The sequence below is a fragment of the Moschus berezovskii genome, chromosome 3 (genome assembly GCF_049115385.1).
Source record: "Moschus berezovskii isolate FMDL1 chromosome 3, NW_MosBer_1.0, whole genome shotgun sequence".
NCBI lineage: Eukaryota > Metazoa > Chordata > Mammalia > Artiodactyla > Moschidae > Moschus > Moschus berezovskii.
Genome location: NC_142462.1, coordinates 112,121,489 through 112,149,122, shown reverse-complemented (window position 1 = coordinate 112,149,122; position 27,634 = coordinate 112,121,489). Strand labels below are relative to the sequence as shown.

General features: G+C 37.8%; 1 protein-coding gene across 2 annotated transcripts in view; it reads right to left on the bottom strand.

Annotated features, from left to right (window-relative positions):
* TRIM24 (tripartite motif containing 24) overlaps positions 1-27,634 on the bottom strand; it is a 117,881-nt gene that overhangs the window by 38,020 nt on the left and 52,227 nt on the right. For both annotated transcript variants that reach the window (XM_055421333.2, XM_055421332.2), the window contains exons 3-7: positions 25,295-25,442; positions 21,454-21,586; positions 16,721-16,837; positions 13,477-13,591; positions 9,035-9,181 (exon numbers count right to left, since the gene is read on the bottom strand). In XM_055421333.2, coding sequence (XP_055277308.1) covers positions 9,035-9,181; positions 13,477-13,591; positions 16,721-16,837; positions 21,454-21,586; positions 25,295-25,442 — 660 coding nt within the window. The remainder of the gene's footprint in view (positions 1-9,034; positions 9,182-13,476; positions 13,592-16,720; positions 16,838-21,453; positions 21,587-25,294; positions 25,443-27,634) is intronic.

The following is a 27,634-nucleotide window of genomic DNA, read 5'->3' as shown; positions in this document are numbered from 1 at the left end:
AACTTCAGATATGCAGATACTACTACTCTCACGGCAGAAAGTGAAGAGGAACTAAAGAGCCTCTTGATGAAAGTGAAAGAGTGAAAAAGCTGGCTTAAAACTCAACATTCAAAAAACTATGATCATGGCATTTGGTCCCATTACTTCATGGCAAATAGAAGAGGAAAAAGTGGAAATGGTGGCAGACTTTATTTTCTTGTCTCCAAAATCACTGTGGACAGTGACTGCAGGCATGAAATTAAAAGACGCTTGCTCCTTGGAAGAATAGCTATGACAAACCTAGATCACACATTAAAAAACAGAGATGTCACTTTGCCGACAAAGGTCCATATAGTCCAAGTTACGGTTTTTCCAGTAGTCAAGTATGGATGTGAGAATTGGACCATAAAGAAGGCTGAGCACCGAAGAACTGATACTTCTGAACAACGGTGCTGGAGAAGACTCTTGAGAGTAACTCAGACTGCAAGAAGATTAAAACCAGTCAATCCTAAAGGAAATCAACCCTGAATATTCATTGGAAGGACTGATGCTGAAGCTGAAGCTCCAATACTCTGGCCACCTGAAGAGAAGAGCCAACTCACTGGAACAGACCCTGATGCTGGGAAAGACTGAGGGCAGGAAGGGGGCAACAGAAGATGAGCTACTTGCATGGTATCACGATCAATGGACACGAGTTAGAGCAAACTGTGAGATAGTGAAGGTCACAGAAATCTGGTGTACTGCAGTCCATGGGGTCACAAATAGTCAGACATGACCTAGCAACTGAACAACAAATTCTGGACGATTTTAATATACAATTAGATGACCTTTCTTTCCAGATTGTTCCCTCTAGTGCCCAGATCCCAATAATCCTACAAACCCTAAAGGTCCTATAAACTTATGCTCTTAAAATTTTTCCTGTCCTTTGACTTTACCTCCCAATCTTACAATATGCCTCTGAAGTGAAGTGTTAGTCGCTCAGTCATGTCCAACACTATCCATCAATTTCTCCTTATCCAGCTTAAATCCCAGGAGTAATCCTCATAATCATTTCCTTGCATATATCCTCAACACCTTTCTCTCACATGTCAAATTACACACACTCCCTTCTCCTCAACCTTTCTCTGAAACAACAACCAACAAACAATACTGGTTAAATCTTTTCTAATGACTGTAATTGGACTGGTAAAGGGACTGACTGGACTTCAAAAACACAGCCTATTTATTTACTAAGGTTGACAGGCTATCACATGACATTCCTCTGGTCCTTCACATCCGTACTCTCCTAAATGACTATTTCAAATGACAATCTCTTACTAAACCTCCAGCATCTCCTGAAAAAAAACAGGATCGATCAGAGACTTCCACAAACTTCCACCACCTACCAGTACTAGTGATCCCTCCTGTCCCAGTGGGTGAGTCACACACTCATGCAAGTGCAAGTTTAGTTGCTCATTCGTGTCCAACTGTCTGCAACCCCATGGACTGTAGCCCACCAGGCTCCTCTGTCCGTGGAATTTCCCAGGCAAGAAAACTGGAGTGGGTCGCCATTTCCTTCTCCAGGGGATTTCCGGCTCAGGGATTGAACCTGGGTTTCCTACATTGCAGGCAGATTCATTACCATCTGAGCCACCAGGGAAGCCATTCAGTTCAGTTCAGTTCGGTTGCTCAGTCGTGTCTGGCTCTTTGCGACCCCATGAACCACAGCACGCCAGGCCTCCCTGTCCATCACCAACTCCCGGAGTTCACTCAAACTCATGTCCATCAAGTCGGTAATGCCATCCAGCCATCTCATTCTCTGTCATCCCCGTCTCCTCCTACCCCCAATCCCTCCTAGCATCAGAGTCTTTTCCAGTGAGTCAACTCGTCGCATGAGGTGGCCAAAGTATTGGAGTTTCAGGGCCCAACACTCTTGCCTATTCAAAGACACTGCTCAGCAATTTTCTCCCCGCAGGCTTTCAGTAGCTTTTCACACAGGTGATCACTTGGCCCTCATGGAAGCAAAGCAGTTTCTTCATTTGGCTTCTAGCAAACTATCTCATGGTTTTCCCCTCATTTCACCGGCTGCTACTTTTTAAGGTCACTGTGTCACAGCTCAGTCTCCAGTGTTGGTTCTTCCTCCTCTCCCACACCGGGGAGCCTTGCAACTGCTCTCTCTCCTCATCCACCTACATACTTTTTAGAGACCTCATCTAGTCTCATCATTTATACAGCTCAAATCTGTGTCTCAGGACTTACTCACTCTGCTGCGTGCTCACTCACTGTGTTCCTCTTAGGTCTCCTTGTTGTCCATGTCACGAGCAACTCCCATCTCAGTCTCCCGCTTGCTCTCTGTACCTGAGCTCTACCTGAATACTCTCTGCGAGTATGTGCCTGGCTTGCTTTGTCACCTTCTTCAGGTGTTTGCTCAAATATCACCCTCTTTAGGTACCACAATCCTACCCCAATGCTCCCAGATTCTTCCCGTAATTTACTGTTTTCCCTACAGCACTCAACACCATGCAATGATCTATATATTTCACTTGTTTTGGTATTGTCTATCTCTTTTCACTAAAATGCAGCTTTTTAAGGGCAGATATTTTGCTTTGTTTTCTGTTCCCTTAGTATTTAGAATGCTGCCTTAAATAAAAAACAGGCATTCAATAAATGTTGAATAAATAAGTTTGCCTCCTTTAATTGCTAAATAATCTCAAATAGCTATACTAAATTCTGAGTAAAAAACATTTATTCTGGGACAATGTAGAGTACATGGCACAGTGTTTGGTGAACAGCACTCAACACAATGCTCTTTTCCCTAAGTTTTTCTTGCTTCCTTAATTCTTTGCATCTTAGCAATTCTCACTATAAAACATTCTAATAAAATGCTAATCAAAAGAATGATGCCCCAAATTTTTCCTTTATAAATTCCTTATGTTTATCATTTTATAAAATTGAATAATTTATTTTGAAGTAATTTTAAAACTGGAGAAAGTAACAATAACCCTTCACTCAGATTTCCCAGCTGTTAATAAGCACATTCATTTCAGGGCCCACTCAGGGATTCCTGTGCACACACACTACTATTACCAGTCTTTTTACCAACCTTCTGATAGCAAGCTGAAGACAGTCGGTTCTGTCTCCTCTAAACACTTCAGTGACTATATTCTAAATCAAAGAGCCTCTAGCAGAAGCAACAAAGTACAAATTCAGAAAGCAACTCTGTTGCAACACGACCACTCAATCCAGAGACTTTTTCTAATGCCAACTGTTCCCATGGTGACTCTTTTCAGGATGCTCCCTAGGAATATAGGTTGCATTCAGTCTTTCCCTGCCATGTATGTCTTTGATGATTTCAGGCTTTACATTCAGTAGGATGACTTTCAACCTGGGTTCGAGTGTATTTCCTCCAGTATAGGTATTCTTGTTAGGAAAACCAAACAAGTGATAATGTGTACTTCTTAGTGCATCATATTGAGAAGCTCAGGATATAAACTGTCCAACCATTGCTGATACTAATCTTCATCACCTAGTCATTCTGCTGCCCAGTTTCTCTACTGTAAATTCACCACTCTGTTTATAACTGATCAATATTTTGCAGAGAGGTATTTTAGGGTTATACGAAAACCCTACTCCTCACCAATGCTCTATTCACTACGTTAGTACCCAGTGTAACTCCTTTTGAATTTCCTCTAAGACAGTGGGTGAATCAGCTAGTAAAGAATCTGCCTGCAATGAGGAAGACCAAGATTCAACCCCGAAGTTGGGAAGATAGCCTGGAGAAGGGAATGGTAACCCACTCCAATATTCTTGCCTGGGAAATCCCAAGGATAGGCAGAGGAGCCTGGTGGGCTACAGTCCATGGGGTCAAAGAGCTGGACACAACTGAGTGGCCAACACTTTCAGTAAGACAGTGACAAAATGTGCTTCTTTATTTTCACTATTCTTTCTCTGCTGCTGCTGCTAAGTCACTTCAGTCGTGTCCGACTCTGTGCGACCCCATAGACGGCAGCCCACCAGGCTCCCCTGTCCCTGGGATTCTCCAGGCAAGAACACTGGAGTGGGTTGCTATTTCCTTCTCCAATGGGTGAAAGTGAAAAGTGAAAGTGAGGTCGCTCAGTCGTGTACTTCTTTATATTCTCACCATAAACTCTTCCCTTCTTTGTCATTTGCCTATTTTTCTCATCATGGGCTCATTTATTGCTACTTAATCCAATGTGTTGTAACTCCTTGTTTATTTAGTTTCAGCCTCAAATTTGTGGGTGTGCCCAGGGTGACCCACTTAGGCTGGATCCTGATCTTTCTGACAAGTGTTTATCATTTCATCAGTGCAAGATATTCTGGGTACAACTTGCACTTTCCCTCACTTTGATATTTAGAACACACATCTGGAAGGACAGTGGGTTCACTGCTACTGAGTACAGCAAACATACATACATACACATACATACTTATACATCTATAATTACTTCCAGATCTCTCTCTGTGTATATGCGTAAAACTCTGTTGTTCAATCACTCAGTTGTGTCTGACTCTATGTGACCCCAAAGACTGCAGCACGCCGGGCTTCCCTGTCCTTCACCATCTGCCAGAGCTTGTTCAAACTCACAGCCATTCAGTCAGTGATGCCACCCAACCATATCATCCTCTGTCGTCCCCTTCTCCTCCTGCCTTCAGTCTTTCACAGCATCAGAGTCTTTTCTAATGAGTCAGCTCTTCACATCAGGGGGCCAAAGTATTGGAGTTTCAGCTTCAGCACCAGTCTTTCCAATGAATATTCAAGGTTGATTTCTTTTAGAATTGACTGGTTTCATCTTCTTGCAGTCCCAGGAACTCTGAAGAGTCTTTTCCAACATCACAGTTCAAAAGCTTCAATCCTTCGGCACCCAGTCTTCTTTATGGTCCAACCCTCACATCCATACATGACGACTGGAAAAACCAAAGCTTTGACGAGATGGACCTTTATTCAACTCTGAGTTCATAATTATACCTCGATCTTAGGGATCTTTATAGCTATATTCTTTTTTCTACATTTCTAAATATCTTCTCAAGTAGGAAAAAACAAACAACCCAAAACTTGGCTGCCATTGCCCTCAATATATTTACTTACTTGCTTAGTCCATTTACTGATACTCTGTTGTTTAATGTAACCAAAATCCAAATGACACTCTGCTTACTACCTCTGTGTTCCCCACTCACCACTTCATGCCTTTGGCTGGGGGTGCCGCTATGTGGTCCCCCAACCCTCTTCACTACCCTGTGTCCTCATAGTCACCATGCTAAAGGCTCCATGCCAAGATGTAGAGTTGATCATTCTTATTTTAGCAATCCTTTTTGGCACACTATAGTAACTTAGCACTGCAAATATATGAGTTTTAGTTTGGAACTTGAAAAATAAAGCTTTCTTGCCCCCCCAAATTAAGTCAGAAACGTAAGCACTTCCTTAGATGGTAATCAGCTTTATTTAGAGGAACTATGAGGCAAATCACATGGAAACACTATATTTTTCCTTTGAGGTACTATGCTGTAAATTCCTTCTTTTGCTGATGAGAAACTAGAAGACATGGAATTTATTTTTAACTCAGATAACTAGTACCTATTTGCTAATTAAGTTGTGGCATGGTATAAAAGTAACACTAAATTTGGCCAAACTCTATTCTTTATCTTAAATAACAATTTCTGCTGTATTTTACTGACATTCAATGTAAATATATAAAACCTCTTGTCAAATTGTATTACCCATCTCAAATATAAACCATTATACTTATTGAAACCCTTGATGCATGTTTGAGATAATTCTGAGGAGTCATAAACCTTGACTAGTGTAAAAGATAAATAACGGGTCATTAAATGTATTTGTTGATGTCTTCAGATGTATCTGAACTTAAGTAAAATCAGGTTTCACACTGAAAACTTAGCTACTGTTCAAAAAGCAAAAGACAAAATTAAAAAAAATCTGAAAGACGTCAAAATAGCTTTTAAGATGGCAATACTGTATACTGCCTCCTTTCTACTGAAGTTAAAATAAAGAAATTTAGTATTTGAGTTTCCAATCCTGTAAAATATAACAGAAAGTTTTACATATATTTATTTATAACTTCTGACAGTTGATATTATCTAATACCTTATTTATTTACTATCAATCTTTCACTGAATTCCTATATATCAAGCACTGGGTAACATAAAATTTCTACCCTTAGAGAAGTAAAAAGTCAGACTTCTCTGGTGGTCCAGTGGATAAAAATCTGCCTGCCAATGCAGCAGACACGGGTTTGATCCCTGGTCCAGAAGATCCCAAATGCCGCAGAGCAACTAAGCCTGTGTGCCACAACTACTGAAGCGTGCATGCCTGGAGCCTGTGCTCCACAAGAGAAGCCACAGCAGTGAGAACCCACACACTGCAACAAAGAACAGCCCCTGCTAACTGCAACTAAAAAGGCCACAGCAATGGAAACCCAGTGCAATCTAAAAAAAAAAAAAAAGGACAAAAAAGAATGAAATTCAAAGAAAAATACGCAAATGTATTAACAGTAGATAAAAATAAGTAACAGTATGATGGATATATGCATAAGGGCTTTGTAAACACGAGGAAGGTTAATCCAACTCAGTGCTGATCATGGAAGGCTGCCAAAAGGAATGGAAGACAAATCGAAACTAAACCCGGTAGTCTCTAAAAAGAAACAGCATCCTAAGAAAGGGTAACAGTAATCCAGGCAAGAGAACATGATACATTCTGAGCACTGAGGACTAAAAGTAAGGAACTGCAATGAGATATTCAAGAAACATAAAGAAGGTCTTTGAAGGTTAATTATATAGGAGGACAAGGGAAAGGGAGTAAAAAAGATTGTGGAATTCCCTTTTACTACTTATATACTCTAACTACTTTACTACTTATATACTCTAACAGTTTCTTAGTCACTAGTATTACAAAAATACCATATTGCGAGTACATTCTCTTGGTCTCTTGTCAGTATTTACCTTTCTTCTAAATAACATAAGGATAACTGAATGTTTAATAGATGAGAGAAGAACCCTAACGAAATACCGTGAAAATGTTTTCAAATATATTTAAAACTGGACTTCTAAAAGGCTTCTCCTATTCCAATGGGTTTGGTTTTTACTGAGTATAACTCTTATTGCAAGAAAAAAAAAAAATGAACTAAGAATCTCAAGCTAAGCTTGAAATTTCAGGCCAGTAAGACATTTCTTTTTAATTTTTAAGCATATAAAAGCCATTATTTAAAAAATAACCTGAGAAAACACGTCTATATTTATGAAGCATGGAAGCTCTAAAGGACAGAGTTGCATAATATAGTGACTTTCAAATTTTCTTAGGATAAAAAACCTTCTGAATGTTTACAAGTAATCACAAGCTTCAGCTCTGCATTCATCACAGGTAAATTATTTTGCTAGCTGTATCTGCTGCCAGTGATGCAGCAAGACCCACCACAATTCAGTGAGTCAGGAAGCTGGTAATACTGGTTCCTTATACTTCCTTGTGTCTATTTTCTCCTGTGTATAATACAGAGAGCAGTCTCCCTCGCTATTTCAAGAGCTCATTGTGCAGATTAAGTAATCCTATCCTCTAACTTTACTGCTTTATTATAATCACAAACAAAACCATAGAATAAAATTAGAGAAACATTATTAAACTGATAAGGAGACTATCTGTGCAAATATGTTTTCTTATGTACAAATAAAAATAGTCATTATGGGTCTAGTAGAGAAAAAGACAATTCTCTCACTTTCTGCTTTATCTGTGTTTTGTTTGACTTATAGGAAAATATAAGTAAAAGAAAAAGTATGAACTGTATAGAAGCTGTTTTTCATTAGACTAATGAAGCAGTAAAAAAAAAGAAAAAGAAAAAACAGCTCAAGATTGAGAGAACATATCACTGATAATTATAAAAGAAAAAATCTTAAGAGTTGAATATAATTCATGATTAGAAACAGTTTTAGAAATAGTTACAAATAAGTTTTCTATTAAGTCACTCAATATTTGAACCTAGTTTACACAAGTTTATCCCGAAATGCATTTCCTTATTTTAATATAGTCATAGAAAATTTCTTCCAGAAAACAGAGTAGGTGAACAGAGAACAGATTTGGATGTCATAATTTGATTTCAAAATATAAATCTCTGTGGGATCTTTAAAACGAGTAGAGCAGGAGTCTTTAAGAATGCTTATATGGTGTGACTCCCACGGCTAAATGTCTTCTACATCTTTGCTATGTGGTCTACAGACCAGCAGCATTAGCATCACCTGGGAGCTTATTAGAACTACAGATCACATCTGCTGCTGCTAAGTTGCTTCAGTCGTGTCTGACTCTGTGCGACCCATAGATGGCAGCCCACTAGGCTACGCCATCCCTCGGATTCTCCAGGCAAGAGTACTGGAGTGGGTTGCCATTGCCTTCTCCACAGATCACATCTACTGAACCAGAATCCTCAGGTGTTTAGGATGCAGTAAACACATTTCCAGTAGCAAGGTTCTAGATTATTCTGAAAATAGTTGGACAAATGACAGTCACCTTTCTGTAGCAATGGGGTTGAAATATCCAGCACCACACATCACTGACAGGGTAAACAATGCAGTGTTGACAAGAGGAACAAAGCCTCTGGGTTCGGGTGTCCAAGTTGGAATTTTGAGTGTTCTTATGTGCGTTAATTCATGCTTTGGTTTCATCACTCATACAATGGGGGTGGGTAGGTACACCCATCTCATAAAAATGATGTAAATGTTTAAATAAAATATTACATGAAATGCTTAGAATTAAGTGCCTGGCACATTACAGGTAATCAGGAAATGTTTACCATTATCATTATTGTTAGTATTAAGTTCAGTTGTCACTAAGGGAAAATTTGGAAAAGAACAAATAGAAGTGACAGTGGCAGAATAAATTGAAGATACACCTAAATCATGGGAGTTTAAAGATTTTTTAAAACCAAAATATTTTGATTGATAAAAATTAGAAAAAGGTAAAAAGCATTTATGTATAGATTAATGAACATTTCTAAATTTTGAGCATTCTAGTAACTCCACTGTATCTCTCTATATTAAACCACACAGTTGATCTTACCAGTCGCTTGCTATAAAGTAATGCTGTGCTGCTGCCACTGGAAACTGCCCATTTAGAAAAATGCATGACATGTTCCAACTGTTTAGATAGTCCAGCCACTTCTTGCTGCTGTTGCATAAGTTTCATTCGATGATCTTTTGCAAGACTCTGAAAAAAAGTTTCAAAATTAGTTCTGCATGTAACACATTTTAATGGTCATTTTCAGATTACCAAATTAAAATAATCACCATCTCTAAGAACCAAGTGACAGTAACTTATCCCTAGGTACAAAGATCACTTTCACTGAAATAAAAAATCATCTCTCAGTGTCACAGTCGCCCCCCGATGCTACCTCATCTCTGCTGCCCAAGGCCTTGGGTTGGGTTTTACATATTCTGGGATTTTGGTTTCTGTTCATCCATCTTCCAGTATCCAAAAAGGCACAAAACCATGGATTAGTTATCTTTGTGACCCTATGGACTACAGCCCACCAGGCTCCTCTGCCATGGGATTCTCCAGGCAGGATACTGAAGTGGGCTACTATGCCCTCCTCCAGGGGATGGTCTTGACTCAGGGATCAAACCCACGTCTCTTATGTCTCCTGCATTGGCAGGTGGGTTATTTACCACTAGTGCCATCTGAGAAGCCCTTTAACAAAGCAAGTGTCCATTAAATTCAATACTAACAAATAAAATAGGTGTCAGTTCAGTCGTGCAGTCATGTCTGGCTCTTTGCGACCCATGAATCGCAGCACGCCAGGCATCTCTGTCCATCACCAACTCCTGTAGTTCACTCAAACTCATGTCCATCAAGTTGGTGATGCCATTCAGCCATCTCATTCTGTCTTCCCTTTCTCCTCCTGCCCCCAGTCCCTCCCAGCATAAGGGTCTTTTCCAATGAGTCAACTCTTCGCATGAAGTGGCCAAAGTATTGGAGTTTCAGCTTCAGCATCAGTCCTTCCAATGAACACCCAGGATTGATCTTTAGAATGGACTGGCTGGATCTCCTTGCAGTCCAAGGGACTCTCAAGAGTATTCTCCAGCACCACAGTTCAAAAGCATCAATTCTTTGGCTATCAGCTTTCTTCACAGTCCAACTCTCACATCCATACATGACCACGGGAAAAACCATAGCCTAGACTAGACGGACCTTGGTTGGCAAAGTAATGTGTCTGCTTTTTAATATGCTATCTAGGTTGGTCATAACTTTCCTTCCAAGGAGTAAGCGTCTTTTAATTTCATGGCTGCAATCAGCATCTGCAGTGATTTTGGAGTCCCAAAAAATAAAGTCTGGCACTGTTTCCACATCTACTTCCCATGAAGTGATGGGACCAGATGCCATGATCTTTGTTTTCTGAATGTTGAGCTTCAAGCCAACCTTTTCACTCTCCTCTTTTACTTTCATCAAGAGGCCTTTGAGTTCCTCTTCACTTTCTGCCATAAGGGTGGTGTCATCTGCATATCTGAGGTTATTGATATTTCTCCCGGCAATCTTGATTCCAGCTTGTGCTTCTTCCAGCCCAGTGTTCCTCATGATGTACTCTGCATATAAGTTAAATAAGCACGGTGACAATATACAGCCTTGACAGACTCCTTTTCCTATTTGGAACCAGTCTATTGTTCCCTGTCCAGTTCTAACTGTTGCTTCCTGACCCACATACAGATTTCTCAAGAGGCAGGTCAGGTGGTCTGGTATTCCCATCTCTTTCAGAATTTTCCATAGTTTCTTGTGATCCACATAGTCAAAGGCTTTGGCATAGTCAATGAAGCAGAAATAGATGTTTTTCTGGAACTCTCTTGCTTTTTCGATGATCCAATGGATGTTGGCAATTTGATCTCTGGTTCCTAGGTGTACCACCCAGCAATCAAGTAAAGCTACCAGATCACATGATTTATTCAAACACATGATTTCCCTAAACACATGATTTCCTCTTTCAGGCACTCTTATCCTGATTGCCGCTACTTTGTGCCAAGTCATGCCAGATGGTAGACAACATTTATGCTTTGCATGTAGTAAGAAAAGAAAGGGGGAGGCATATAATTTTTGTCTATCGAAAACTGCCATGAACCAACTGATACAGTGACTAATGGAATGAATGCACTCTCAGAAAAGCAAACTACAGAATTTCTCCAAGGGAAGTACACAAGCAAGAACACAGGTCAGTCCAGAGTAGAAGAAAACCTCCTAAATGTGGTCTATTTTAAAGGTCTCTACCCCCAAGGTCTCCTTTACCTGGCAAGGAAAGGAGGAGAAAACAGGACCTTCCACTGGCTCGAAGAAAAGTTAAATAAAATTGCTATACTCCAATATGGAATTATATTCTCAATATATAAAGTGAACCTACATCTTGGCCCTAGTTGGTTTCAAATTTGGAAAATACATACATGCTAAACTGAATTAGAGGCTTCCCTGGTGGCTCAGATGGTAAAGCGTTTGCCTGCAATGTGGAGGACCTGGGTTCGATCCCTGGGTTGGGTAGATCCCCTGGAGAAGGAAATGGCAACCCACTCCAGTATTCTTGCCGGGAAAATTCCATGGACGGAGGAGCCTGGTGGGCTACACAGTCCATGGAGTTTCAAAGAGTCAGACACGACTGAGCGACTTCAAACTGAATTAAGTCACTGCAGTGACTACTGATGGCTTTGTTGTGTCTAATCTTAAGTTCAGAGATGATTTGCTAGGCTCTTTCTGACCATGCAAAACCTGTTTTTTTGGAGACATTCTAGAAAGAACAGAAATTCTGTTGACTTTTAGAGATGTTGCAAATTGAGAATCAGAAGCCAAAATTTGTTGGTCTTCTATAGTAATAACTATTTGGCTGACTTTTTTCAAATTATTAGAAAACACTGATTACATTTATTTGCCTTGAAGGAGGATCCTATGAACCAGGAGAAAGGGTAGAAGACTGACAAAAATACTTAAAAGTCACTGTAAAAATTATAAGTCAATATAGAAAGTTGATTTAAAATAATACTGATGACCAGGTTCGCTTTTAGAGATTTGAAGATTGGTCATCTTGTGTTCTTTCCTGGATTTTTAAAAAACAAGCAACCCTGATTTACAGTGAAATTTGGAAACAGCTATGGCAATGTGTGCACTATTCACTGAGAAAACAAATCGATGTGACATCTGATTTTAAGTAGAGCTCTGACATCTTTTAAAATACAGCAGCAGCAGCAGCTAAACAAACCAACAACCCCCCAATGCATCCTAGAACCTTGAAAAGACAGTTACTATAAATGGGTCTGATTCCTCCTAGAAAGAAAACTTTATATGTATTTGTTTCCAAAAGGAGAGAGAATCATTTTGGTCTCTGCTTCCTGTATGTTTGATAAACCATGGGAATGACCATGCTTTTCCAACAGGAAGAGATCTTGCTGACAAATACCTTATAACTTTGTCAACTGTAGATAAAGAGGTTGAACTAACGTATTTCTATGAGATTTTTTCCCTTTAAATCTTCAAACATTAGGATTCTTTTATTCTCTTCTTAATTTGCTTCTCTACTCTTAAATTCCTTTTGTACCAATATATTAAAAGAATACTAAAATATCATGCAATTATTATTGCATTAAGATACCATGTAGAAGTTGTAGCTTCATGTTATTTGAGTCAAACATTTACTCTGGATCTTGACCTTTTCTGTGTATAAAAAAGCTGTACAGTAATATTTTTCTTACCTGCAGTGAGAAAAAACTATCCTAAGTGCCTTGACCATCGCTCCCTGCGTATTGCTTTCACAATTAAGACTGTTGAGGGGAGGAGACACATCCTTTTATCTAATTTCTCCTAAGGTTATATCTTTGAGATTTAAACACAGCTTAGGGTCACTTAGAGGAGATCAATCCTGGGTGTTCACTGGAAGGACTGATGCTAAAGCTGAAACGCCAATACTTTGGCCACCTCATGCGATGAGTTGACTCACTGGAAAAGGCTCTGATGCTGGGAGGGATTGGGGGCGGGAAGAGAAGGGGACGACAGAGAATGAGATGGATGGATGGCATCACCAACTCAATGGACTTGAGTTTGAGTGAACTCTGGGAGTTGGTGATGGACAGGGAGGCCTGGCGTGCTGTGATTCATGGGGTCACGAAGAGTCAGACACGACTGAGTGACTGAACTGAACTGAACTAGGTTAACTTACTGAAAAACTCTGCTGCACTGCTTTGGGGACCCAAAGCTGTCAGTTCAATGAATCTCTAAAACAGTTCATCTTGTTTTAACATTTACTAAGCTCCTCCTTCAAGCAAAGCATTATGCTTTGTGCTATGAAGTAAACAAGGATTAAGACATTCCTAGTGTATTTTAAAGTCATAAATTGTCAGCTACAAGGTAGAGCCTAAAATATTACTGAATCATAAATGAAAACAATTATATGAAAAAGGCTGTGATTCCAAATTCACAAATACATAAGAAAACACTTAACATAATCACTACATTTTGTCCCAGTAACAGTAACTTACCTCAAGCTGATGCAGTAAAGCTTTACCTTTTTTATTTATTTCTACCATCAATGTAAATATGGCAACTTTAATATCCTGTTCCACCTGCTTCTGATTTTGATTTACTTCAATTATCCTGAAAATTAAACAAAAGGGGAAAATCTAAAATCTAAGGCAGATTTGTTTTACAATATGCAGTATTGATTTTATAATGTCTAAATTAGACCAGAAAGTTTTCAGCTCTTAAAAGCTTGCCTATTCCTAAGGGTCCTTCAGTTTAAATTGACTTTCTTAAAGATGAGACAGCAAAAATATAATTCTTCCAAAAGACAGTCACTTCAGTTCAATCTTAAAATAAAAATGTAAAAGAATGAACACATTTTAAGGAAATAATATTCAGAAAAATTATGATGACACCTAGAAAAATTCTCAGCCTATAAGGAGAGACCAAAAAAAAAAATTTATAAACAAGATAAGGAAAATCATGACTCTGAGTTCTACTGTATTCACTGCAAGTAAGAAGTAGAAAAGCTTAAATGTGTCACAATTATCTTAGTCATCTGAACTGCTGCCCATTCATTATATCTGAATAAAAACCAAAAGACCATAATAATAGTTAGCTACTTTTAATAACACATTTGTCTTGAAATATGCAGCCAAATAACTACTTTATGTTTTTAAAAACCACAATATATATTTTTTCCTTTTGATCAGAGAAAATGTTTTCATGGAGATCAAGATGGATGAGAAAAAAAATACACAGCATCAAACCAGAATACCTTATAGAAGCAGATAAAAATGAGGTATCCACCATCAAACATTACGAGGTAAATAAAAGGCTTCCTTTCTTCTATCTGCTTCTCCCATAGTTATCTTCCAAAACTTAAGATCAAAGGGGCCGGGATTTTATTCTCTGTTGGAAATTCTTTTTTTTTTTTAAATTATAGTTGATTTACAACATTGTATCAGTTTCAGGTGTATGGTAAAGGGATTCAGTTATACATACATATATATATATATTATGATTATTATCCAGATTATTTTCCCTTATACATTATTACAAAATATTGAGTATAAGTTCCCTGGGCTATTTACTCCCTGCCATGTTGGAAAGTCTTCAAGATAATTATTGAACATCAATATTGGCTATTGGATCAAGGAAGTAAACAACCTCAAAAAACAAACAAAAATCTCAAATGGCAGAACAGAATGAAAAAAGGGACAAGTAATGCCATATTTGCACATGAATAAGAATGAATTAATAGCGAAGTCAGTCCAGTAAATTTAACCTTTTTATAATCAGGTAGGCTATAAAGATATTATGGAGAAGGCAATGGCAAGCCACTCCAGTACTCTTGCCTAGAAAGTCCCATGGATGGAGGAGCCTGGTAGGCTGCAGTCCGTGGGGTTGCTAAGGGTCGGACACGACTGAGCGACTTCACTTTCACACATTGGAGAAGGAAATGGCAACCCACTCCAGTGTTCTTGCCTGGAGAATCCCAGGGACGGGGGAGCCTGGTGGGCTTCCATCTATGGGGTCACACAGAGTCAGACATGACTGAAGTGACTTAGCAGCAGCAGCATAAAGATATTAACAATCAGCTATTTCAAAGATTTTAAATTCTTACCATTCAAAAAATAAAATCCTTCCATATCATAATGGATTATTTTTAAAAAATAGCATAAACAAATTTAAAAAAAAGTAAAACAAATTTGGAAAATTCATACTCTCTGATTTTAAGATTTACTATAAAAAGCTCTAGTCATGAAGCAAGTGTGGTATTAGCAAGAAGGAAAATGGAACGAAATGGAAAGTCCAAAATAATCTCATACGTATACGGCCAAATGATTTTCTACAAAGGTGCCAACGCAGTTTAACAGCAGCAGGATAGTCTTTTCAACAATCGGAACAAGTGTTGGAATAAATGGATATCTTTTTTTTTTTAAAGTAAACTCTGGCTCAGAACTTATACCATATACACAGTGAAAGAAAAAAGTCAAAAGGGTGAATTTCATCAAGGGTGGATAGTTTATATAAAATTAGTTGTTTTACAATTGCTACTCTTTGTCATTAGATGGAAAAAACTATCCTTATCATTCCATAAATATTCATTATATATTTTCCATTATTCAAATACAAAAATTTTAAACCCACCAGTTATGTCAATTTTGCCAAATACAATACTTGATTGGAATATGGCAAAGAAAACAGTATTTGGTCAACTACAGTTTTTATATGAAAGAGAAAGGTAAAATGAAATGAGAGCTAGTAACTTTTATTACCACAATGTATAATAATAAATAGATATAATAATACCACCACCAGGTTATCAAGAAAAGGTTAAATTATACTTAAAATCTCCTTTAAGAAAACCAGGTAAACCAAGGAATTTCTTGGAAAAAAGTACCAAATGCCCCATCCTAGCCATGTTGCAAAATGATCAGAGTAATAGATTGTGACAACTGATCTTAAGGAAGATGAACTACAAGAGGCTGATGTATTTTTTCCCTGTGAACAACACTGAAAACTCCTGCAAGGCCTCTCTTATTCAGGCTCCCTCTTTCTTGATCTATTTAAGCAGTGACATATCACTTCTGTGTGCACAGCAACCAAGGAAAGGAGACATGGAGTTTCACAGGTGTAAAATGTCAGTGTGGGTCCCAAATGGGATAAAAAGGGGTACCGGACAAGTTCCCTCTTCCCCACAGAGGTCAGTGGTTTGCTCCCCTAATCACTGAACTGTAAGACATGGACAGCTGATGATTTGATCCCTTGGAGGACAAAAGTATAACAGGTAATATGTAGAAACTGTTTTAAGTACTATACCTGTTAAAGAGTAAAAGGTATGTGAAACAGTTTAACAAGCCCTGTCTCCTGATGTTCTATGATATGTTCTTCTTCCTTAAAATAACAAGTATTTATCTAATTGTTAAAATACTTTACAGTTTTTATATCCTGGCATTTCTTGGGAAATTGGAAAACAGCAAATAATTAAAAATCATTATTAATACTTTCCTGATAAATGAGCTGTTAATAATAACAACAACAGCTTTTAAATTTCATGGCTGAGAAGAATACTCTCAAACTTTCCAGAAATTAAAAGTTTCTGGACAAGTCTTATCAGCTCTGTGTTATTAGACCCATCTGACAACTCACTTGGACATACTTCACCATGAGTTGAGCAAACTGTCTGTTCTTAAAATTAATATATTTAATACATTGTATATAAAGATGATTTAAATAATACCACAAATATAAATTTACCTGTTTTGGATCTGATTTCCTGTGAATTTTATATATTTTGTTTTTTCCATCAGTTTAGTGATTAGTGTATCTATGATCACTTTCTGATTCTGAAAAGCTTCTTCTATAAATTGGTATCTGAAAAAATAATAAGCAAATCATTTCACACAAATATGTCTAAAATGAGGAAAAGCCCCAAAGCAAACAAATAATAGAAGACTAAGATAATGGGTATGCTTAGTTGCTCAGTTGTGTCTGACTCTTCGCGATCCCATGGACTGCAGCCTGCCAGGCTCCTCTGTCCATGGGATTCTCCAGGACTTTTCTTGTTGATTATTGTTACCTGATGTTTCCCTTTTTAGACAAACTTTTAAAGGCAGCTTTGACTCTGTTGAGCCTCTCAATTTTATCTTTATTTTTATTGCATTAATACTGGTATGTATTAGTTGCTTTCTTTTATGATTATTCTGTTTATTTTGCTAGCTTCTTAAACTGGCTGTATTGTATACTCATTGCTTTTCCTTTTTATGTAAAGTCTACTACATTTAAGGTCTCAGTGGATAATGTTTTCCATATCCCGTAGGTTTTAAGACTTTGTATTTTTGTTATCTTTCTGTAATGATGTTGTTTTAAAATGCCATGTACTCAGTGAGTGATATAAACACATTGTAAATTTCAGTTTTCTAATAAAAATGAAAATTAAAAAAAATAATAAAATAAAAATTCAAATTTAAATGGGATGAATAATTTTAATGATAATGATGTTAAAGCTGTGATTATTAAAGAAGGGGTTGAGGGCAAAGGTCTCCAGGCAACTGATGAAGAGAATCTCTACTGCAATTATTTTGGCAAACTTGTACATGAGCAACTTACAAACCAGAAACTGTGTCCTTAATGCTAGATATTAGGGCAGGTAAATGCACTTGGGACAGTACTGATATTATGATTTGTATCAATACTATCTATACCTAGGTACCAACAGAATTTCTAATGAGCAGGTATTTATTTTAAAATGTTCAAACTTTTATTTCAACGGTAACAATGAGTATAAGTCTATGCCACGTCTCTGGGGAGGTTTCTGGAAATTCTATCACACGGTTAAAGTAGACGGGCTGGATAATCTGTGTATATTTCAGAGCAAACTCTCAATCTCCTGCTTGAATCCCCTCTTAACTATGTATGCATTTCCTTTTTATCTATCCTTGATTTTAATTTTTCAAATTTCTTTGGTGGCCTAGCGAACTTTCACACACTTTTAAAATGGTCTCTAATCACTACCAGAAAAGCTGTTGTTTTACTATTTCTGCCAACAAGAATTTCCTGGTTCACTGTTAAATTGAAGAGATTAAAGACAGATTGAAGAGCTGCAGATAAAAAAAAGGATAAAGGAGTGGGTTTCCATTTCCTTCTCCAGAGGATCTTCCTGACCCAGGGATCGAACCTGGGTCTCCCACATTGCAGGCAGATTCTTTGCCATCTGAGTCACCAGGGAAGCCCACTTGGATGGTAATGGGTATAAAGGATGTAAACAATAACTTAAAAAAAATACCAAATATATCCACAGAAGGCAGCTTCTCCCTTCATTATCCCTTAAGAAGGAGGGAGTCTTTATAGATACTACTAAATAAAAGGACTATTCTGATCCAACTTTTCACTATGACTATTTCATTAATTTCTGCATGATATCTATCATATCCTTTTTGCTACTGACTTTGGGTTTGATTTACTGTCTTTTTAAACTTGAGATAAATGTTTAAAACATTTATTTTTATCCTTAACATAGAATATATGCATTTAATGATAATTTCCTCTAATCATGGCTTTAGCAGTATACCTCAAGGATAATATTTTCATTATCATTCAGGTAAAAATATTTTCTAATATCTATTGGAACTTTCTTGATGCTTTATTTAAATTGATTTCTAACTGCTTGGGCTTCCCTGGTAACTCAGCTGGTAAAGAATACACCTTCAATGCCGGAGACCCCAGTTCGATTTCTGGGTCAGGAAGATCCCTTGGAGAAGGAAAAGGCTACCCATTCCAGTATTCTGGCCTGGAGAATTCCAGATTCTCTGCTTCCTTATTCAGCCTGGAATGTTTTTAATTTGGAACCTTTTATCCATTCATGTTTATTATAACTACAGATAATATTTAGAGATCTACCAACCTATCAAAGTATTATTAAATCCCACTTGTTCTTTGTTCCTTTTTTCTTCTTTGGTCTGAGTTTAGACTAATTATTAATTTTTCCACTTCCTCTGTTATCCTGATAATCATATTGATTTTTACTACTCTTTTAGTGACTACTTTCTGCATTAGAAAATGCATATTTTGACTTATCATCTTCCCTGGTGGCTCAAAGGTTAAAGCGTCCGCCTGCAATGTGGGAGACCTGGGTTCGATCCCTGGGTCGGGAAGATTCCCTGGAGAAGGAAATGGCAACCCACTCCAGTATTCTTGCCTGGAGAATCCCATGGACGGAGGAGCCTGGTGGACTATAGTCCACGGGGTCGCAAAGAGTCGGACACGATTGAGCGACTTCACTCACTCACTCCTAAACAATGCTAAGGACATGAACTCCATATCCTCCTAACACGTCTCCTGTGTGATATATAATACACACCCGACACACACCAAGACATTATTGTTAAGTCAACACTTATTCTGATTTACTCATACTTATTTTAACTATTACTCTTTCCATCACTCATCACCTACTGTTTTCCTTCTGCCTAAAGTGCTTTTGTGAGTGTTTATCAGGGATATATTCTCTCTGTTTATTTTGTCTGAATATGTCTTTCTCATTAACTCTCATTTCTGAAGAATATGTTCACTGGGTATAGAATTTTAGTTTTATAGTTATTTTCTTTATACACTTCAAAAATATTACTTTATTTTTTAATTATCCCGCTGAGGAGTTATGAGGCTTCTTGAATATGAGCTAGATATCTTTGCATTACAAAGTGCTAAGCCCTCAAATGCTGCTTCCTTCCCATTCTCTCTCTCCTTCTTGGAGCCAAATTACACACTGTGTTACATCTTTTTGATCCATTTTACATCTTTTTGTTTATCACGCTCATTTTGATGTTTTCTTAATTTTCTTCCAGTTCATGAATTCTCATTTACTGGCATGTCAAATCAGCTCTTAAACCCTTTACTGAGTTAATCAGTTATTGTAATGTTAAGTTCTAGACATTGTTCACATTGCCTTGTATCACACTGCCTAACATATTTGGTTATTTATAACTGTGTGCTGAATCCATTTTGCAAAACTCATTATTAAATAGATTTGGGTCTAGGGTGATGTCTTCTTCCAGGGAGGATTCACATTTTATTCTACCAGGTATGCTGAGGCACAAGGAGTATGATTTCAATTTAATCCAACCTTAGGTACTGGGAAGATTTGATTCTTCATTTTAGTTCCGGTGAGGAACTATTTACTAACTAGTTGATCTTTATCATAATAGTGGCAACTTTCAGGATCTCAATGCAAGGCAAGGAGAAGCCTTTAACCTTTGTGACCCCGAACTCCAATCCCTGTCTTTTAGCGCTGAGAACTTGTTAAAAGCATCCTTCAACCTCTAGGCAAATGCTTCAAAGGGGAAAAAAGCCTGTATCATTCTCTGTCCCCACTGCAACCCAATCCTGGTCTAGTAATTATTGTTGTTGTTTAGTCGCTAAGTTGGGACTGACTCTTTGTGACCCCAAGGACAATAGCCTGCCAGGCTTCTCCTGTCCAGGCAAGAGTACTGGAGTGCGTTAATAATTCTTTATTACCAACTCTAAAATATCCATGGTTTCTATATTTTGTCCATGTTTTCTAGTTACCTTCACTGTATAGTGAAAGTGAAAACTTGCTTAGTCATGTCCAACTCTTTGAGACCCTATGGACGATACAGTCCATGGAATTTTCCAGGCCAGATACTGCAGTGGGCAGCCTTTCCCTTCTCCAGAGGATCTTCCTAACCCAGGGATTGAACCCAGGTCTCCCACACTGCAGGCGGATTCTTTACCTGCTGAGCCACCAGAGAAGCCCCTGAGCTACACTGGTATAAGCTCACTGGTATGGTTGGTCCAAATTACCTAGTCTGCCAATTGTATTTGTATCAGTGTATCATAATCTTACTGTTTAATTCAGTTGTTGCTAACTCAAATGCCAATGAAGGACAGATGTAAAAGTTAGCTGCAGTAGGAACTATGATGAATTAGAGAAGTATGACCATTTTAAAAAGGACTAAAGTCGATTCCAGTCAAATGCTGACATGAAAATATATGGCACCTAGGGCTACAACAGATTCAATTTTCTTTAAAAACAAAACAAAAAACCAAAACGAAAGACCTACAAATTTTTTAAATGTAAAATCTCATCTACAATGCTGGCAACTAATACTATATATTTTAAAAGTGTGCAGGCCACTGGTTTTCAACTGGGGTGATTTTCCTCCCCAGGGCATTTGGCAATGTCTGGAGATATTTTGAATTGTCACAACTGAGAGAATGCTACTGGAATCTAGTAAATAGAGGTAAAACACCAAACAATTAAACACCATACAATGCACCAGATAGGCCCTACAACAAAGAATCACTTGGCTCCAAAGTCAATAACATCAAAGTCGAAAAATCCTTTAATAGGTCAACATACTGCTAGCTGAACAAAACATTTACAGACTGCCACTTTGCTGTGATGCCAGCAGTCGTCTAGTCCTCCTAAAGCTATATTATAAATCTATGTATATAACCAAAGATGCAGGTACCTATGTTCTTTATGTTCTAGTAACTGGCAATCCCGACACGTCAGTTTGTCACATGTTTCACAGTAAAGCTTTAGCTGCTCCTTCTTATGAAAAGGACAAAATACTGGTCGTTGACTGGTCACACCAACTGCCTCTGTAGAGACATGGGGGAGGGAGCAAAAAGAAGAAAATTAACAATTAAACAGTAAATAATTATTACAGTGTTCATTTAAATTCAAATCCACTGAGATGTAAAGGAGGTACAGCTTCATCCACATCACCATTACTACTAGGTTTTACAGATAGTAAAATATCAAGTACTTTTTTCATTTCTGGAGGAAAAGATAAATGAACTTTTCACTTTAGAATGTTGACATTAAAATTAATTCATGAGAAAAAGAAACTGTGTAGCTAAAAAGATGCTTTATGAAAAATTATGACCAACCTAGATAGTATATTAAAAAGCAGAGACATTACTTTGCCAACAAAGGTCTGTCTAGTCAAAGCTATGGTTTTTCCAAGTCAAGTATGGATGTGAAAGTTGGACTATAAAGAAAGCTGAATGCCGAAGAATGGATGCTTTTGAACTGTGGTGTTGGAGAAGACTCTTGAGAGTCCCTTGGACTGCAAGGAGATCCAACCAGACCATTCTAAAGAAAATCAGTCCTGAATATTCATTGGAAGGACTGATGCTGAAGCTGAAACTCCAATATTTTGCCCATCTGATGTGAAGAACTGACTCAATGGAAAAGACTCTGATGCTGGAAAAGATTGAAGGCAGGAGGAGAAGGGGATGACAGAGGATGAGATGGATGGATGGCATCACTGACTAAATGGACATGAGTTTGAGTAAACTCTGGAGTTGGTGATGGACAGGGAGGCCTGGCGTGCTGCAGACCATGGGGTCGCAAAGAGTCGGACGTGACTAAACGACTGAACTGAACTGATGAAATAAAAGAAAAAATCTTAAGAAAATAGCCCAGATAAGTGAGTGAAACCAACTGGAATTCTCCTTCCAAATGTAGTTTTATTTTTTAATGTGAGATGCAGAAAAATCTAATAAAAATGTATAAAAGAGGTGATGGAAAAATTATTTCCCCACTTTTGCAAAACTCCTAACAGAGGATACCCATTGACACAGAGATAATCATAAAATGTACATTATTACATTGCAGTCATCCACATAACTTCTTAATCAGTTATCTAGGGTGGCGATAAGACCAGGTAATGCTTATGTTCAACATTAAATGGAAACGCAGATTACAAATAAATAGAATGATTGATTAAACAACACTAAGGTAAGCTGAGAGGAATTAAAAATAAATTTAGTGAACTAAAAATATGTGGAGGGCAATTAGATAAATTTTGGGATAAACACAAAAAGGTAAACTACTGTCTAGTTTATCAAAAAGAAGTGAAAACATAAAATTCTGGAGGAAAAAAAAAGGAAAATAAATAACCACACAGACAAAGTTAGCAATGTATTAAAAGAATTTTAAAAGTACAACACAACAAGACCAAATGGAATGAATCCCAGCAAAGCAAAGATGGCTTCCCCACTCCCGTCTCCTTGAGGTTCAAGTCATCTGGGCATCACAGTAGATGATGGGTAGTCAGACATCCTTGCTTGGCTTGGGACATCCTGGTTTGTGCCTGCTCTTCAGGAGTAATTATAATTATTATAGCACCTGATTTAGATAATTAACATGTCACCCATTTATAGACTTCTTTTATTTACGAGGAATTTCAATTCTGACCCACAGTCATCCTCCTAGCCCTAAGTCTCATCATGATCAGCCTGGATGACTGAGAAGTCCTCAGAGAGCACCACATAAAGACAAGCCTGTCAGACTTTTTCATCTCTAGAGACCTATACTTTATTTTAGCTACTTATTCCATTTCGTATACATCATGGTCTCACCCTAGATTTTCTATTGTCTGTTACTATTCCATTTCTATAATCATAAATTCAAATATCCCGCTCTTAATAACTTCTACTTTCTAACTTTCCAATTCTTCAACTACTCTCATTATACCTCACTGATATTTCCAGTCCCTAACCACTTCTTTTATCCTAACAACTTCACTTTCTTTCTACAGTTAAAAACCCAAATTCTTCATGTCGACACATGCCATTATCTGTATCATTTACCCCATGGAAATCCAACTAAACCCCAACCATAAATAGTTCAATTCTTCTCTATAAACATCAGACTCCAGAGGACTGACAGAAGAAGTTTTAAGTGCTATATCAAATGCAACCTTGATGCTACCAAGTAATTTTATTTCCAAAGCTAGAGCTCTCTTTCAACTGAAGTTATTTCAAGTATCCTCCATGTCCCTTATCTTTTAAGTTCTTAATTATTTTAATCTCTTTTTCAATAGACTTCACAGAAAAACAAGTCTTTCTAGTACCAATCTATTAAATTTATCGAGACTGTACCTGGCCTTTCCTCTTGTTTCTTCTTTGGTGTTCTTGGAAATTATATCCCTTTTCCTGTGTCTCAGCACTCCTAGCCCCATCTCTTACTACTCTTCTTGCATCTTACTCTCAGGTACAATCAGTGTTGGAGAACACTGGAAATTTGTGCATGTACTTTCTCCACTCTTCTCATTTATGTGATGAACTTCTGTTTACCCGTGAAGTCCCAGATGTGGCTTTCAGTGTCAATCCCCGAGTCTGCATTTGGTGCTCCTTCCATGTGTTTCTACAGGACTTACGAGGTTAAACTACGATTGCTACTCTGTTCACAGTCTTCATCGTCCTGACACCTCCTAGAGGGTGGGAAGCACCTGTCTTACTCACTCATCTCTTTAATCTAGCAAAGTTCCTGGATATAGAAAAGACATTCGAACCCTTGTTGACTCAGTGAATAAAAAGCAGTGAATTAATTTTTAAACAAAAATATATTAATGAGCCACAAAGATGAACGAAGAGCTGATAAATATTACAGCACGGATAAAACCTGAAAATACTGAGGTAAGTGAAATAAGCCAGACACTGAAGGACAAACACCATATGATTTCATTTGTATGAGATATCTAGAGTAAGCAAATTCATAATAAATCATAGAGTAGAGGTTAAAAGGGGCTAGAGAGGAGAGGGGAATGGGCAATTATTAAAATCGGAGAAGGAAAGGGCAACCCACTCCATTGTTCTTGCCTGGAGAATCCCAGGGACGGGGGAGCCTGGTGGGCTGCCATCTCTGGGGTCGCACAGAGTCGGACACGACTGAAGCGACGCTGCAGCAGCAGCAGGAAAGTTTTCGAAATAGTGGTGATGGTTGTATAAGACTTCGGATACAATTAATGCCACCAATTTGTACACTTAAAAATGGTTAGAATGTCAATTTTTAAGTTACATACATATTTTACTATAATAAAAATGTATTAGTCAAGTTTACATTATAAGCAACACAACAAAAATGCAGAAACCATCATTACATAAAGAGCAGAGCTTCTTTAGTTACCCATATAATAAAGATCATGAAACAGGTTTACTACAAGAATATCAGTGAGAAAAAGAGTGAGTAAAACTTCTTTTAACTCACCCCTTATCATCTTAAAAAGAAAGTAGAGAAATTCTAAAAGCAACTTTCTTTTAGTTGTACATTCATACTAAATCAAGGCATTTATAGGAGGAGGGTTGTGAGTATAAATAATGCAGAAGAATTCTAAATCTACTCAACAGATACGTACCATCGTTTACAAGTATTTAAATTCAACTACAATAGACTTTCTCGTATTAAAAGACAAGAGTATATTTAATGTTTACAGCTGTATCAAAACAAGCTAACATGGGAAGGAAAGAATGACCTGGGAAGGACAGAGAAAAAATGAGATTTAAAAACTAATTTATTACCTGGAGATACTTCCTCTTTTTGTCTCACAGTGTGGTCTTTTGTGAATTTCACCCTTTGATGAGCTCTGATGCATGTCTTGCAGAGCCATTCAACACACTCTACACAAAATCCATTAGCTTCTGCATTGTCCTCACAGCTTGTACATACCTAATAAAAAGAAACATGTCCCATCAATTTTTAAGAATAAAGAAAAAGTGGTCTCACAACTAACCACACATAAATGAACCCATACTTACTAGTTGACTAGTCTCAGGCAGGTTACTTAGAAGGCTCATCTTAAAATAACGGCAATAACATGAATTTTACTAAGTGGTTATGAAGAATAACATGGGGGAAGCCAAACATTATCAGAATAACCATACTAATACGAAACTACAAATTGAAAAGCGCCATAAAGGAAAGGTATGAGAAGCTATAAAAACATATGATGGGGGAAAGTCATCTTTGAGCAGGATTGAAGTATTGGGAAAAGTGAGGCGAGATCACCCAGGCAAGGCTTTCTCTAAAGAGATCATATTTGCACCAAGATAAGAAAGCTGAGTCATCCATTACTGGTGAAAGTCTTCTAGACAGAGAGAACAGCATGTACCAAGGCCTCCAGCAAGAACATGGCAGGTTCAGAGAACTGACAGAAAGCCAGTACACTGAAGTGGAGAGATCAAGAGGAAGACTGGCGAGAGAAGGAGCTGATGGCAAGGCAGGCAGAGGCCAGACATCACATGACACTTCTGGTCTTTGTAGAAGTCTCCTAAAAGCTTTTAAGCAAGTAAGTGACGTGGCCAGAAAGTACATTTTTAAAATCACAGAAAGTGCATGACTGTCCCTGCAATGTAGAGACCAGATTAGAAAAAGGGCAAGTGTTTCTGCACAGAGGGAAGTAGGAGCCCTTTGCAGAGATAGAAGTGGAGATGAATGAAGGAGATTTGGGAAGTAAAACTGACTGGTTTGGAGGATGCACTGGATATGTGAGATGAAGACACAGCAAAAGATAGAACCTTTTTCCCCAGCTTGTATAACTGTGTAGATGTTGGCCCTATTTTCTAAGAACAGACATTAAAGTTACACAACACATAAACAACCCTCATAACACCATTTATGATTGGGAAAAAATGTTTTCCCCTCAGTCAGTGGTTGACATTAGTCAAATTCCAAATACCTGGATAATACTTCCATAAACCCAAACTTGCTCTTTCTCAGTTCTTGCCTTTCAACTTCCTACCATCATTTGATGCCACTCTTATGTCCGAGAAATCATTTTGATTCCTTGACACTTCCAGATCCTCTTATCTCCCAGACTGCCTCTCTGGATCCCACCACTATTCTTTCTCCGCTGGATTCTGTACATTTTTATTAGGTTTAAGGACTGGTCTCATCCATTCCCTCAGCTTCAACTATCACCTCTATAAGGATGTCAGCCAAGACTTAATCTCTACATTCTGCAGCAAAAAGGAGTAAGGGATTTCTATACATACTTTTAGGGAAGGATGTCCACTATAAAAAGTAAAACTAAAAAAGCAAAGTGTTAAAGCATGCCATACTACTGCTTATCTAAGAAAGATGCACATGAGCTGGAACGACTTATTTGCTTAAATCTTTAAAATAACATAAAATTACTTAGATTATAAAACAATATTAAAAGTGCAAGGATAAACCATAGAAGACATCAGATGGTTAGCTGTAAGATAAGGGAAAAAATAGGTAGGTGAAGACGGAGATAGAAGTTTGAGTTCCCTGAAAACATTCCGTTTCATAGATTTTTCTTTGGAACCAGTATATGAATATGTAGTTTCACAAATTTCAAATTAAAAAAAAAACAACTAAGTTCAGTTCAGTTTAATCGCTTAGTTGTGTCTGACTCTTTGTGACCCCATGGACAGTAGCATGCTAGGCTTCCCTGTCCATCACCAACTTCTGGAGCTTATTCAAACTCATGTCCTTCAAGTTGGTGATGGCATCCAACCATCTCAGCCACAGTCCACTCCTGGTTTCATTTTTCCTGACTGTATAGAGCTTCTCCATCTTTGGCTGCAAAGAATATAACCAATCTGATTTCAGTATTGACCATCTGGTGATATCCATGTGTAGTATCGTCTTTTGTGTTGTCAGAAGAGGGTGTTTGCTATGATCAGTGCATTCTCTTGGCAAAATTGTTAGCCTTTGCCCTGCTTCCTTCTGTACTCCAAGGCCAAATTTGCCTGTTACTCCAGGTATCTTTTGACTTCCTACTTTTGCATTCCAGTCCCCTATAAAGAAAAGGACATATTTTTTTGGGTGTTAGTTCTAGAAGGTCGTGTAGGTTTTCACAGAACTGTTGATCTTCAGCTGCTTCAGCATTAGTG